Genomic DNA, 16,483 nt, shown 5'->3' with positions numbered 1-16,483 from the left:
CTTTTTTTTTTTTCTGTGACACTGGAAAATGAATCTGACAAAAATGTCTTGTTTTTGGAAGAGAATAAAAGGAAAAGGTTCATAACTTTTTACACCCAAACATGAATATTTAGCCTTTATCTCACACAGCTACTCGGCGTGTGTTTAAACATATATTTCAACAAGAATAAAACTCTGAATACATATGTTTCCTTATCTGTATTATTTAATGTGTATCTGAATGTAGATCATGCATTTCATTTGAACGGGACTTTTATTTTGGTCTGGTGCTGTGACGTCACAAGGCTGCGGCGCGCTCCTGCGTCTGTGATTCAGATCAACGGAGGTTTGTATTTTTAAAACAATTAAAATAGATATAAGCTGTTATAGATAAATAAGTGATTTAAAGTTAAATCATTATTACTAAATGCAGCTCTGTAATGCTCTATCTAACATGAATGGCGTTATATGTGTGAGTAAAGTGCGTCCTCAGATGAATCAGTGAAAGACTCAGTTTATAATAAACACCAGTTCAGCCGCTGACAACAAATGATGGAGAAACTATTTAAGATACTTTTATTGATGATTCAGTTATTCGCGCTGCCAAAAAAGTGTAACTTAAACGATAAACACAAATGTGGTGTATTGACAACTTCTACGAAACAACTATTAAATCTAACAAATTATTAAATTGGCTACCAAATAAAAACGACAATTATGAAGTGTCTGTAATTTCTTAATTCTTTTATTAATCTGTAACGTTAGTGTTGCTGTTTCTTGTCTTAAGGTGAATAACTCTCTCTTTTACAAGTGACTGACTGAAACTGTTCAGCTGAGAGAGTTAGTTTGGGTTAATTTTCTTTCTGTTAATTATTCTCATCTTAAACAGATTGTCCACACACAGAGAAACAAACACTGGTGAAACAGCTGAGATTCATGACACACTGTTTATAAAGATGGCCTTTATTAAAGAGGAGACTGAAGATGTGAAGATTGAAGAAACATTGAGTCTGAAACAAGAAGATACTGAGGAACAAACAGGTTGGATTTAATTGAACTCATCTGAAAAAATAATATATTTGACAGTAAAGTACAGAGTTTGAGTTGGGATACAGATGTAAATTTATCTTTTAATAATATTAGCTGAAAAAATTATCTGAAAAAAGTGTCAAAACCATTTAAAATGGTCTGAGAGTGAAAACGGATCTGACCATAAAATCCTGATTAGATCTACAAATATAACAAGTTTGTTTAGAGATGTTAAAGTGCTCCATTAAAATATTTAACATTTTTATTGCATCTGCTGTCTACAAACATCTGACAGATGTCTGAAAGATGTCAGTTTTACATACACTGTAAATCATAAACATCTTAAAGACATCTAATAGATATCTATTTGATATCTAAAGGGAAACATCTAATAGATGTATTGCAGATGATCAAACAATCTAAAAAATACTTCTTGTAAACGCAGACATCAAATAGGGTTAAACGTACCTATTAAACTCTACATTCAGACATTTTTACTGCACAAGATATTGTTTTCTGTACAAAAAGTTATGTTCAAATAAAATATTAATCTCTAACATAAAAATACATAATAAAGCACAGTCTGGCTGTGCTTAATAGGAAAACATTTGTGTACCCGTTAAAGGGGTCCTAATATGCTCTTGATTGTGTTTTGGGGGTGTACTACAACAGGCTCTCCTCCTTTAATTTCAAGTCAATCTGATCATTGCACGCTGATATAATGGTTCTCCATGTGTTCACACTGTTTGGCGGCCATTTAAAAAAATTAAAGGAGGTATATAGTAACAAACACATCAATAAATTAGGATATCAAGTAGGATAATAAATTATTTCGTGTTTTTATGACTTGATCTCAGAAATGTAAGTGTGCTCAATGGGTACGTGAGCTTAATAGGTACGTTTAACATAGACATCACCGAGATGTACGTGTGCTATCAGGGTCAGTTCAAGTGCCAAGTGAACCCATTATATCTTTGTCCAGTACAAAATGAACATGAATTAACATCCAAAGGTAAGCTATTTCATAACAGATCCTACAGTACAACTTACTGAAATGACTCATGTAATCACTCATTCTGTGGCAAATTACAGAAAACATGTATAACTTGTGAACATTTCCACGTAACAACATTTAACGTTAAAAACAGTAGCCAGTAATATTAACTTCTCTCTTGTTGTTCAGTTGTTGTCCAATTAGGATCTGGTCAGTGTAGAAATTGCACTGCCCCTCTTCCATTGATTGGATGGCTGGGTAAGAAGTGACAATGACAAGCGCTGTGTTTTAATCAAAGCTAAACAATTTTTCTAAAAGTTAGCTACAAACAAACAAATGATTTACACACAAATTTGCTCTGCTCGGCCTTTCATGATTGAGGCCCAATAACTTTATTTATGATGCACTTTCAGCTATACAACTTTACAGACGGCTTACATGTACAGATAACTACATTACTTGCTTTATGGTCCAGCTCAGTGTGAACTATTTAAGTACTTTTAATTCAATACCCAAGGGTCAACCATGTCATCAGTGTAAATACAGCCATAATTGCATCCATGTGCTTTGTAAACATATAAGGTGCTACTGCCAGGCAGAATGTAAGTTCTCAAAACTGGTACACTATGCTCCCAAAAGTGAACCTGAAGAACGTCCTGTGGTCTTCTACAGTCTATATGAGAAAATAAGATTCCCTAAGATCCACCACAACAAACCATGGTTTGGGTAGGTGGTGGCTGGGCCAAAAAATGTTGACAACCAAACTTAACTTAAGGCCAGGACACACCATGCCAACTTCAATGAATTAGCAGCAACGGAAGAAGACATTGTTCATTCAAAAGGAGAAACTGAAACACTGATATAAAAAGCAGCTTTAGCTAACTATTTTGAATATCAGTTATGTTGATAACTTAAAGGGTTAGAAAATTATGTCATTACCCTTGTGTTGTTTAATATACTTATATATGAGATCCTCGTAGCTTCGAATTATTGAGAATGAACCACTGCTGTCACATTTTCCTTGCTACATTTCTGGACTATGCAGGGTTAGACAGCTCCAGATTCCATCGAAAATATCTTCATTTATGTTCCAAATATGAATGAAAGTCTTACACAGATGCTCACTGACGGCCTGACGTTGACCAATAGCTTGGTGTGTCCCGACCTTGTTTTGATGTCTGTTGTTTTTTGTTATTACTAACTTAAATTTCTCTGGTTTAACCTTAGACCTGATGCCGCTGAAAGAGGAGAGTCAAGAACTGAATGAAAAGAAAGAACAAAATCTGTATGAAAATTTAGATTTCACAACTGGAGAAAAAACTTCTGGTTGCTCAGTGACTGAAAAGACATCCACACAAAATAGAAGCCCCTCGTGCATTCAGTGTGGAAAGTTTTTCTCTAGCCATAAATACCTTGATGTCCATATGAGAATTCACAAAGGAGAGAAGCCTTTTACATGCAAACAGTGTGGAAGGAGTTTCACTGCCAAAGGAAGCCTTATTAGGCACATGTGGATTCACACCAGAGAAAAGCAGTTCACCTGCCAAGAATGTGGAAAAAGTTTTTCTAATAGGGGTCACCTTAAAGACCACATGAGTGTTCACACTGCAGAGAGACCTTTCACCTGCTCTCAATGTGGAAAAGGTTTTTATCAAAGAAAAATACTTAATAAACACATCAGATATCACTGTGGAGAGAAGCCCTACATATGTCCACAGTGTGGAAAGAGTTTTAGACATAAAGCAACATTGAACACACATTTGAGAGACCACACTGGAGAAAACCTGTTTGTATGTTGTCAGTGTGGAAAGAGCTTCAGATATAAAGCAACATTGAACACCCATTTGAGAGTCCACACTGGAGAAAGCCTGTTCGTATGTGATCAGTGTGGAAAGGGCTTCAGATGTAAAGTAAATCTTACAATGCACAAAAGAGTTCACATTGTTCACAAACCAGATGGACCTGAAATGTCAGTTGCAATCCCATCAGTAGCACACTGTTTTCTATTAAAAAAGTAATATACTGTAGAAAATGATGCATTCTGGTCATTATCTTCCATTTTCTGTGATGGCAAATTTACTGGGAATTAAAGGGAACCTATTATGCCCCATTTTTGCTAGATGTAATATAACAGGCATCCCCAAAATGTGTGTTATTCAGCCCAGAATGCCCCATAGATCATTTATTATATCACTCTGACAATTACCATTTTTGAGTGGAAGCAAAAACATGCTATTTATCTCGGGCGGAAGCTTTCTCACTCACTCTGATGTCACATGGACTACTTTGATGATGTTTTTCTTACCTTTCTGGACATGGACAGTATACCATACACACATTTTCAATGGAGGGACAGAAAGCTCTCTGACTAAATCTAAAATATCTTAAACTGTGTTCGAAGATGAACAGAGGTCTTACGGGTTTGGAACGACATGAGGGTGAGTAATTAATGACATTTTTGGGTGAACTATCCCTTTAATATTTCTTAAAAGATGAACAGGAGGAACTGTTGAGATAAATCACTGATGGCAATGTGTATGATTTATTATGTTATTAGTCACTGCTGTGATTGGTCAGATGGCGCAGTCCTTTGTGATTGTTCCATAGCTGTAGAGAGATCTGTCTACGGCTATGGATTGGTCCAGGGTGTACAGCGCGTTCCAATTGCAATGACAGAATGACAGCCCTGGAGACTTGTCTAAACATAGGAAAGAATGTATGGATTGTTGCTTAGCAACTCCAGTTGGAGTTTGATGATGAAACAATTGAAGTGGTTGATTGATTGAATCCACTTTGTGGTCATTTATCGTCCCCCAGGTCAATTGGGAAACTTCTTGGAGGAGTTGGATGTGCTGCTATCATACTTTCCTGAAGATTGTACTCCTCTGGTACTGCTTGGTGACTCCAACATCCACCTAGATAAACCCCTGGCTGCTGACTTTAAAACTCTGATCGCCTAATTTGATCTCAAGCGAGTGTCTACTACAGCGACTCACAAAACTGACAACCAACTGGACCTCATCTACCCAAGCTGTTGCTCAGTGGACAACTTTTCATTTGCTCCACTGCACACCTCAGACCACTTCCTCATTACTGCTAACCTAGTACTTACTCCTGAAGTGGCACACACTCCAACGCAGGTCACCTTTCGACGGAACCATCTCTCCATCTTCTGTGGTTTCATCCTCGCTTCCTGCACTCTCTGTTTTCAGCTCTGGACACAAACAGTGCTACGGACACTCTTTGCTCCACTTTTTTCTCTGCAAATGTCTTCACTGCTAAAATATCCTACTACCACAACAAAAATAACAGCTGTAGTGATGATCGGACACTCTTCAAAACTTTCTCTTCTCTCCTTAATCCGCCTCCACCTCCTCCTCCATCGACTCTTACAGCGGACAACTTTGCAGTTTTCTTCACAAATAAGACAAGAACCATCAGTAACCAATTCTCCACACCGCAGACAGGATAACTTCACAATGACCGATGTACACTCTTTCTCCTCCTCTCCACTCTCAGAGATGGACTTTTCCAAACTTATCCTGTCCAATCATCCTACTACTTGTCCACATGATCCAATCCCCACTCACCTCCTTCAAGCGATCTCTTCTTCAGTCATACCTTCACTTACTCACATTATCAACTCTTCTCTTCACTCTGGAACATTTCCCTCAGCATTTAAGCAGGCTCGGGTAAGCCCACTGCTTAAGAAACCATCTCTAATTCCGGCGCTTCTAGAAAACTAAAGACCGGTATCCCTTCTGCCATTCATTGCAAAGACACTTGGGCGAGCTGTGTTCAACCAGCTTTCTATGTTCCTTGTACAGAACAACCTCCTGGACAGCAACCAATCTGGCTTCAAAAGTGGCCACTCAACTGAGACTGCCCTGCTCTCATTTACTGAAGCCCTGCGACTGGCAAGAGCAGTTTCAAAATCCTCAGTACTCATTTTACTGGACCAGTCTGCTGATTTTGACATTGTTAATCACCAGATTCTCCTGTTCACCCTCAGAAAGATGGGCATCTCTGGAACCGCACTCCTGTGGTTGAAGTCCTACCTCTCCGATAGATCCTTCAGCATATCTTAGAGGGGTAATGTTTCTAAGTCACAACAACTTGCTACTGGGATTCCTCAAGGCTCAGTACTTGGACCACTTCTCTTCTCCATCTACATGACGTCATTAAGATCTGTCATTCAGAAGCATGGCTTTTCTTACCACTGCTATGCTCATAACACCCAACTCTACTTCTCATTCCAACCAGATGACCTGATGGTAGCTGCTCGCATTTCAGCCTGTCTGAATGACATTTCTAGCTGGATGAATGACCATCACCTTCAGCTTAACCTTACGAAGACAGAACTCCTGGTGATTCCAGCTAACCCATTGTTTCATCACAACTTCTCTGTACAGCTGGGTTCGTCAACCATAACTCCTTCCAGGACAGCCAGAAACCTAGGAGTTGCGATGAATCATCAGTTAAGCTTCACAGATCACATTGCTACAACGACCTGGTCCTGCAGATTTGCCCTATACAACATACAACTGGACTATTGTAATGCTCTCCTGGCGGGCCTTCCTGCATGTACTATCAAGCCTTTGATCCAGAATGCAGCACCGAGGGTTGTCTACAATGAGCCAAAAAAAGCTCACGTTACTCCTCTCCTCATCAGGTTACACTGGCTACCAGTAGCCGCTCCCATCAAATTCAAGGTACTACTGCTTACATACAAGATGACCACTGGTACGGCACCAACATACCTAAACTCATTGGTTAAATCTTATGTGCCCTCCAGAAGTTTGCGCTCTGCAATTGAACGACGCCTTGTGGTGCCACCCCAAAGGAGTTCGAAATCCCTCTCACGGCCCTTTTCCTGGACTGTGCCGAGCTGGTGGAATGACCTCCCGATCTCAATTCGTACAGTTTTGAGTCTTTACTCATTTTCAAGAAACATCTAAAGACTGATCTTTTTCGCCAGTACTTAACCAACTAATACTAGCACTTTTCCTTTTCTTGTCTTTCATATTAAAATAAAAAATAAAAAAATGGATTGTAGCTTACCAACTCGAGTTGGAGTTTGATGATGAAACGGTTGAAGTGGTTGATTGTCAAGCAGGGGTGGACTGGGCCATCTGGACGCTCTGGAGAAGTCCATCCAACGGCCATTCATCATCATAGAAAAGGTGTTAGATAAAGTGATGTTGGCATCCGACAAATGGGGGTGCTAATGAAATCTATTTTTGCGTAAAAGAAACGAAACTGTTGTATACGGCCCGCAATGAATTTTAGTATGGCTGGATCATTTTAGACTAGGATGATAAATTTTTAAATATTTGAAATATAAGTCGCAAAAAGATTGCTTTCAGTTTAACACTATCTCCAACCAGGAGAGGTCGCTAGTTTTCAGTCGCTCCCCATATTCATTTCAGTGTTTTTATACAGTCTATGAATAGGACGTGCACTCTAATGTAAACATTCACTAACATTAGCAAATAATAAATGAAAAACTGACCATGAAAACAGCATTTTCCAGTCAAGATGGTAATCAGATTATCTTTTTACCAAGTTCAAGGTGATACTTATATGTTTGTTTTGTTTGGAAATCTATTATTTAAATCGTCATCTCATCACTACGCACAAACAGCGGGGACAACAGAGCTACACTTGCCTCAAATTTCAAAGGTAAAATGCATTGTCAACAAAAGCTTTTTGCTAAATGCATGACAGAAATGTTTGCACTGAACTACGGTTTTAGGGTTTCCACGGGTCCTTCAAAAAAGTCTTCAGTTAAATCGTTTAAATTGAAGGCTATGTAAACTAAAATGATACAGAAAGCACTATATTTCTGTTAGTTCTGAAAGTGAAACTGGCTACTGACGGAGAATAAATTTGCTTTTTCAATGAGCCCTCCGCTATTTTTGTTACATATTTTTAAATGTGAACCAATGAATCGACAAAAAGCTCAATTAAGACAATTAAGACACTAAGACATATTTATGTAATTTACTATAATTATTTAGTAATAATAGCCTTATTGGTTAAATTAATATTATAATTGATATTTTTTGCTCTTCCCTTTTCTTAAAAATTGTTTAAAGGCTGAAATGTGAAGTGCAGGTCTTAAAAAGTCTTTAAAGCTCTTAAATTTAATCTTAAAAATCCTGCAGTTACCCAGTTATTTTATGGTACCATTTAGAATAATTTATTTCTAATAAGCCTTTTTTTATTTTTTTTGTCCTCTTATGTTGTTTTGAGAATGTTCTGTAATAAAAATAGGACCTCTATTTGTTTGTTGCAAATTTACATACAATGAAATTGAGATGTTGATTTGTTGGGGTGATATTACTGTCAACTGAATTCTGAATTCACATAACTGCACAGGTTTTATAGTTAGTAAAATCTTTAAAAACAAATTACTATAATTATACTTTAATTTCCTTCAATAAAAAGGAAACTGAGTAAAATTATATAAAAGGTGTGTGAACTTGGATTAGTAATCTGGCCCCTAAATATCCCAGGACACCCCTAGTCCGAACGTTCACTGCTATTTATTACTCTGCATTGTCTGACATTAATATTTCATTCATTCATAAAGAGACAGCAGTGATTTTACAATGGGTTACATTTGAGAGATAGGCCTATTGAGTCAGGAAAAAAAAGAGTAAATGAAATCACTTATAAGGTGATAAGTCTGATTATCATGACAAACATACACACACAGAGAGAGAGAGAGACATTAATACTCAAATTGAAGAATTCTGTTGTTTCAGGTTTCTATTCTGCAGTCGTGGCCAACAGTTTTGAGAATTACATAAATATTGGAAATTGGAAAAGTTGCTGCTTAAGTTTTTATAATAGCAATTTGCATATACTCCAGAAAGTTATGAAGAGTGATCAGATGAATTGCATAGTCCTTCTTTGCCATGAAAATTAACCAAAAAAACCTTTCCACTGCATTTCATTGCTGTCATTAAAGGACCTGCTGAGATCATTTCAGTAATCGTCTTGTTAACTCAGGTGAGAATGTTGACGAGCACAAGGCTGGAGATCATTATGTCAGGCTGATTGGGTTAGAATGGCAGACTTGACATGTTAAAAGGAGGGTTGATCTTCTGCAGAAAGTATAGTGAATGGACTGCTGAGGACTGGGGCAAAGTCATATTCTCCGATGAAGCCCCTTTCCGATTGTTTGGGGCATCTGGAAAAAGGCTTGTCCAGAGAAGAAAAGGTGAGCGCTACCATCAGTCCTGTGTCATGCCAACAGTAAAGCATCCTGACACCATTCATGTGTGGGGTTGCTTCTCATCCAAGGGAGTGGGCTCAATCACAATTCTGCCCAAAAACACAGCCATGAATAAAGAATGGTACCAAAACACCCTCCAACAGCAACTTCTTCCAACAATCCAACAACAGTTTGGTGAAGAACAATGCATTTTCCAGCACGATGGAGCACCGTGCCATAAGGCAAAAGTGATAACTAAGTGGCTCGGGGACCAGAATGTTGAAATTTTGGGTCCATGGCCTGGAAACTCCCCAGATCTTAATCCCATTGAGAACTTGTGGTCAATCCTCAAGAGGCGGGTGGACAAACAAAAACCCACTAATTCTGACAAACTCCAAGAAGTGATTATGAAAGAATGGGTTGCTATCAGTCAGGATTTGGCCCAGAAGTTGACTGAGAGCATGCCCAGTCGAATTGCAGAAGTCCTGAAAAAGAAGGGCCAACACTGCAAATACTGACTCTTTGCATAAATGTCATGTAATTGTCGATAAAAGCCTTTGAAACGTATGAAGTGCTTGTAATTATATTTCAGTACATCACAGAAACAACTGAAACAAAGATCTAAAAGCAGTTTAGCAGCAAACTTTTTGAAAACTAATATTTATGTAATTCTCAAAACTTTTGGCCACGACTGTACGTTTATGCTTATCATTGTCATATTATACATTTTGCATTTGATCTTTTTTTTTTATAGATCTCAAGGATTTTAGTTAATACAATAATACATTTATTTCAATCCCCTTCTGAGAAAAAAAGTAAATAAAAAGAAACCACATCATTTGTAATGGTTTTACTTGGTTGTAATGGAAACTAATAATGTCTGTTGTTCTGTACTGTTAATTGGTCTCCTTCTGTTGGTGGCTTTTGTTAAAACTATTAAATTCTAAAGTAATATGTCCCAAAAAACACACTACATGATAATATTATTTAATGGTTAAAAAAAATATGGTTTTTGTGTGCCTAATTTGGAGAAAATCCAGGGCCGTTTTTCACTCCCAGTTTGTCCCTGTCTACAGTGGATGATGGGAGGGGACATGACAGTTTCCCTCCTACATAAACTCATGCTTGTGGTTTGACACAGTTCAAAGTGTTCTGCTGATCAGAGAGGGTTGCCAGATTTCTACAAAACGAAATAAAAAAAACAACTGATTGCTACCCAAAACTAGACCAATCACGTTCTGTGGGATAAAGTACTGTTGGTGTTGTTTTTCTTTTTGCTTTGTTCCTCTGGTAAAATTTGCATTCCAGGGGATAAATATCACGTTATTGGGGTCATTTCAACCCGTGGCAACAGAAGGAGATTAATGATGTTTTCATAGTCATGTTTGTCTGATTTCTTATTGTGTTTTTTGAATTTTTGTTGTGTTTTCTGAACTGTTATTTAGTTTTTTTAGATTTGCGTTTGCGTTTGTAATTATAATTTTTTTTTTTACAAAAAATTTTTTTTGCACATTTAAAAATTATTATTATTAAACTCATTGCTTGATGATTTTGTATAAGCTCTCAATCACAGTTCAGCAACAATGTGATGCTCAGATCATGATGAATAAACCTCAACCATCCAAATGCTTTGTAAATATAACTTCCTCATATCTGAGTTTCTCACCTGTGATTGTGACTGTGATCAAGATTTCTCCTTCAGTGTCCAGAACTCTGTATGTTCCAGCATCACTGTCCAGAAATCTATTTAATGATCAGGTTTCCATCAGTATCATTCATCTCGATCGCTCTGAACCCCGTGAACTCTCGTCCAAACCTCCTTCCACTCTACACTAGAGTTTGTCTCCACTTTATCAGCATTAGACAACAGAACAGACATCTTTAGCTCATCGCCTGTTTTCACAATAATCTCATACCCCAAGTAGAATGATGGAGTCCCCGTTCAGAGCACTTTCCAACTCCCTCCCAGAGACCCCAAGAAGGCCGGGTACTCTACACTGCCATTCGGCCCATAAGCACAAATGACAGTGAGAAACCTATCCCCGACCCGAAGGCGCAGGGAAGTGACCCGCTGGTTCAACCGGGGTTTTTATTAAGATTTTAAAATCTGTATAAATTGTATTAATTTATATTATAATAATATCTTATAATATTGTTTATTATAAGATGAAAATTCATCTTTTCTTAACGGGAATAAAATATATTTTAAAGTTCTATTAAAATAGTAAATCAATATTAGAAATTGCAATGTTTCACAATATTACTGTTTTTTTCTGTATTTTCGATCAAATAGGCATAAATACATCCTTGATTAGCATAAGAGACTCCATTAAAAAACAAGGTAAATTATTTATTAGGTTTATAATATAGGCCTAACATAATAAAATATCAAAAGAATCTGAAGCACTTACACTGAAATCTGTAAGTTAAATATAAAAAGAAATGTAAATTCTTCTGTAGCTATCTAAACATCCCTATAAACTACAGCTTGCACAATACAATTGTGTAACTGTAAATGTCTCTGAGTTCTGTTACCGTTCTGTGTCCATCATCCGCTGTTTCCAACACTTAATCAAGCCAATCTTCTTTAAAACATGACAGTTTATTTCACTTCACTGCATTTAATTTGGCTCTCGATTTGAGCTATTGAGACAAACCAGAAGAGGCAGGTGTAGTTTGAGACAGCGCCATTGGTTTGGGATTAATCTCTACTGACTGGAGGAGACATCTGTTAATCAACATATACAGAAAGAGCCAGCTGAAGAACAGCAGAGTCAAGGTAAAAAGTTTGGAAATGGTCCTAAAATAGCCCCGCGTAGATGTATTGTATGAATTTTCGTTTACTATTAAATAAAACATACAGAGTGTCTATTTAGGCCAGTCTATGTGTGAAGCGCAGGGTATGTGTGAAGCGCTGAATAGCCAATAGGAACGAAGGAAATTCCAGGGAGGCGGGATGAGTAAAATACACACGGGAGGTTCAAATCCTGCCTCAACTACAAATAACACAAAATGAGTTAGTATTCGTTTTTCTTATAGATGCACTTTAAATAAGATTAACAGATAAAATAAATCTTGTAATAATTGTTCTTGTGTGGGATGTACAAAATGTGCAACGAACTTCATAAACATTTATATTATAATAGGGGATAGTTATATTTAATATAGAAAATGTGAGTTATTAAAAAGAACATTTTGATCATGTTTCAGGCCCTTATTTTTAAAGAGACATTAATTTCATATTTTTATAACTACAGAAAACCCATATATATGAAATATAACTAAAACTCGCAAAAAAGTAAGTTTTTCATTTTATTTATAGTAAAATAATATACTTATTATAAAAATGAAAAAAGGTCATTACTACAGTATAGTACTAACCAAAATATATAATAAATATACATAGAATAATTATAGATTAAACAAAAATAAGAAAAATGTTTTACATTAAATATGTATTATAATTGTAACAGTTATTAACCTTTAGTGTTTACAAAATTTGAGCAAGATATTAATGCATATCTTTGAAAAGAAAGATCAAAAGATCAGAATTTATCTGAAATAAAAAAACTTTCTTAACAATATACATTATACCATTCAAAAGCTTGGAATCATAATATTAGTTTTTTTTTGGGGGGGGGGTACAGCATCCTTTTTTATAAAGGATGCTTTAAATTGATAAAAACTGATGATAAAGATGAAAAATGTTGATGATGAAAATGTTTAAAAAAATATATATTTCATATACTGTAAATGCTGTTCTTCTGAACTTTTTCTATTCATGAAAGAAAACTGAAAAGATTCTACTCACCTTTTTCCAACATAATAATAATACTAATAAATGTTTTTGAGCAGTAATTCAGCATATTAGAATGATTTCTGAAGATTATGTGACTGGAATAATGATGCTGAAAATACAGCTGCTCATCACAGTGATAAATTACAGTTGAATATATATTCAAATAGAAAGAAGCTATTTTAAATAGTATTCATTTTTCAAAATGTTACTGCTTTTGCTGTACTTTGAATCAAATAAAGGCAGGCTTGATGAGCAGAAGATACTTCTGTAAAAAAACATGGTATTTTAAAGTATTTTAATTAATTATTTACAGAGTTTAATAATAGTAGTTAGTAACATTTAATGTTTACAAAACTGAGCAAGATAAAATAATGCAAGTCAATAAAATTAATTTAAAAAACACACTAAAATACAGTGCAAAACTAATACTTCTGGTATTTTAATTAATTTATGGAAATAAATTAAATAATTTAAAATTATGGATTAAAAACAATAATTACTTCAATAATAATAATACAGTTTAAAGTTGTTGAGAACAATGGAAAAAATAATAAGTCTGGTCACCACAAAGACTGTCTCACTCCACCATAACATCACATCGACACAGATTAGAAAAGCAGTTCCCTTTCAGTCGGTCACTCTCGACGCCACGTCAGTGACCGACGAAAATGGGATATCGCTTCGATAGACCAATCTACTTCAAGTTTAAACTAAACGAGCCAATGCACATTGGCATGCAATTATTTCATCCAGCTGCCGCTGATCACAGCGTGAGTATAAGAAGGCAGCAGGTGCAATGCATACCAGCTTTTCGCTTCGGAGCCGAGCGTTAGTATCATTCTGCTCAACTGTGTCTGCTGTGAACTACGAGTTCAGCACGCTCTCGGAAGCTTTGTGTGTTGGCCAGATGGCGCTACAGCGGTGGTTGTTCCTGTGTCGAGTGGATTGCACACTTCAGGCTGCACTACCCCTGTCGTGTTGCAAGCAGCCAATTCCCCTGTGCGCCTCAGCACTAAAAGACCATTTCTTAAAGAGCAAATTTCTCTAAAAGAGCTTCACAGGTGCGTCTTTGTAAAGATGATGGATCGTCGGAGCTGCGAACCAGGCTCTGCTACCTTCTGGGGGGTGGAGTCCCGTTGCTGCTGCCGCGATCTCGGACTCGTTCTGGCAGCCGACAGACGAGAACCACTTCCGGGAGTAGCGTGGGTGGTTTAGGGATTACAGTGGTGGCAAACCTCGCAGGGAACCAACCCTCTGGGGACCATCACTCCTCTTGCACCTCCGATCCAGTGGAGCAACCCACAGAATGCGCTGGGCCCTCTTTAAAGAGCGTACCAGTTGTATATAGTGGACCTCTCCCTGACCAGATGTCGATCTCAGCATCGGAGGGCGAGCTGTCTAATGAAGATTCGGCCGCGTTGCCGCTCTCTGGGATGGTGGCAAAGCCTGAGTCTGACTGCTATGCTTTCCCGGGCTGCCGAGACACATTCCGGGCCTGCTCAATCGTACAGCAGAGGAGCTGTCTCGAGCAATATTCCCGTGAGAATGCCGATGTAGCTAGGTTCAGTGATCAAAGAGGAAGGAGACCGGGGTCGGCGTGCTGAGGCTCGTGGGTATTTATTGAACAACATAAAATGACATAGAAAATAAAGACGCGCCACATGCGCACACGTTCAAACGTCTTTCCACTCTACGTTACTGCCGTCTGCTTCGAGGCTTCTCCAGCTCGTCTCTGCACGCATTCCCCACGAGTCCTCAGCTCTCTCGCCCTTTTCCGGATGTTGTGCGGCTTAAATACCGGTTCCCCACGCCAATCACTGCAACGAGATCCAGCTGTTACTTGTCTCTCACCTGAACCACTTACCACCGCTCGTCTCTTCATTCGCTCTCCCGTTGCAGACTTCGCTAAACCACGCTTCCCCCGCCACATACCCCCACTGCCCGACTCAGGCCGGGAAGCCATCCGGCCTGCAGCCCCCCCCCCCCCCCCCATTCCTGGAGAGGAAGTCGGCTACAGCCATCTGCGCCCCCGGCCTGTGAATCACCTTGAACTTAAATGGCTGTAAAGCTAGATACCAACGGGTGATTCGCGCGTTGGTATCCTTCATGCGGTGGAGCCACTGGAGGGGTGCGTGGTCCGAGCAGAGGGTGAACTCCCGTCCCAGGAGGTAATAGCGAAGGGTGAGAACCGCCCACCTGATGGCCAAACACTCCTTCTCTATGGTGCTGTACTTAGTCTCTCTCTTCGAGAGCTTCCGACTAATGTACAGCACCGGGCGGTCGTCCCCCTCCACCTCCTGGGACAGGACCGCGCCCAGCCCCCTGTCCGGCGCTTCCGTCTGCAAGAAAAAGGGGAGAGAAAAGTTAGGAGAGTGTAGGAGCGGCCCGCCACACAGGGCAGCCTTAACTCGGGTAAAGGCCTGTTGGCATTGCTCCGTCCACTGGACCGTATCCGGTACCTCCTTTTTAGTGAGGTCAGTCAACGGGCTGGTGAGGTCCGAATAACGAGGAATAAACCTTCTATAATATCCCGCCAGCCCCAAGAACTGCCTCACCTCCATTTTGGTCTTGGGCCTGGGGCAGGTCGCAATTGCTGCCATCTTATCGATTTGGGGACGCACCTGCCCGTGGCCCAAGTGGAAGCCCAGATACTTTACCTCGACCCGCCCAACCGCACACTTCTTCGGGTTGGCCTTCAGCCCCGCCCGTCTCAGCGCCCTGAGGACCACCCTCACATGCGGCATATGCAGCATGGGGCCGCAACACTCGATCCATGAGGCGCTGAAACGTAGCTGGGGCCCCGAACAAGCCGAACGGAAGCGTAACAAATTGGTGTAATCCGAACGGCGTGGTGAAGGCTGTCTTTTCTTTGGACATGGGAGATAAGGGGATCTGCCAATATCTATTTGTTAAGTCCAACGTCGAGTAAAAACGAGCCGTGCCTAACCGATCGAGCAACTCGTCAATTCGCGGCATTGGATAAGCATCAAATTTAGATACTGCATTCACCCTGCGATAGTCTACACAAAACCGCACAGAGCCGTCCGTTTTAGGTACCAAAACTATCGGGCTCGCCCAATCACTGTGTGACTCCTCGATTACTCCCATCCCTAGCATGGCCTCTAATTCAGTCTGAACTACTTTTTTTGTGTGTTCAGGCAACCTATATGGCCGGCTGCAAACCACGACACCCGGCTCTGTCTCAATGTGGTGCTGAATCAGGTCAGTACGACCAGGTAGGGGCGAAAACACGTCCGCAAATTCCACCTGCAAACGCGCAATGTCAGTGAGCTGCGAGGGCGAGAGGTGATCTCCCCCTAGGGCCAGTGCGAGGGATTTCTCTTTAGTACCCGCCTCTGGCCTGAGATCCTCCTCCCCACTCACTGCCGTCGCTAGCAGCACTGACTCCTCCCCGCTCCATTTTTTAAGAAGGTTGAGGTGGTAGATTTGCCATGAGTCG

At 39.3% G+C, this 16,483-nt stretch overlaps 1 protein-coding gene and 1 long non-coding RNA gene across 2 annotated transcripts; both read left to right on the top strand.

Annotated features, from left to right (window-relative positions):
• The first annotated feature begins 307 nt into the window (after positions 1-307).
• Positions 308-4,039, top strand: LOC132140220 (gastrula zinc finger protein XlCGF8.2DB-like). Its single transcript, XM_059549039.1, has 3 exons — positions 308-325; positions 869-1,020; positions 3,230-4,039. Exons 2-3 carry the CDS (start codon positions 936-938, stop codon positions 4,018-4,020), a joined length of 876 nt encoding a protein of 291 aa, XP_059405022.1. The 5' UTR covers positions 308-325; positions 869-935; the 3' UTR covers positions 4,021-4,039.
• A 2,789-nt stretch (positions 4,040-6,828) lies between these two features.
• On the top strand, positions 6,829-7,522 carry LOC132140275 (uncharacterized). Its single transcript, XR_009433754.1, has 2 exons — positions 6,829-7,223; positions 7,254-7,522. It is a non-coding gene; the product is annotated as an uncharacterized LOC132140275 (long non-coding RNA).
• The last annotated feature ends 8,961 nt before the right edge of the window (positions 7,523-16,483 follow it).

This window comes from Carassius carassius, chromosome 1, assembly GCF_963082965.1.
Source record: "Carassius carassius chromosome 1, fCarCar2.1, whole genome shotgun sequence".
In the NCBI taxonomy this organism is placed as follows: domain Eukaryota; kingdom Metazoa; phylum Chordata; class Actinopteri; order Cypriniformes; family Cyprinidae; genus Carassius; species Carassius carassius.
Note: the sequence above shows the minus strand (reverse complement) of the source record. Positions and strands in the feature narration are given on the sequence as shown.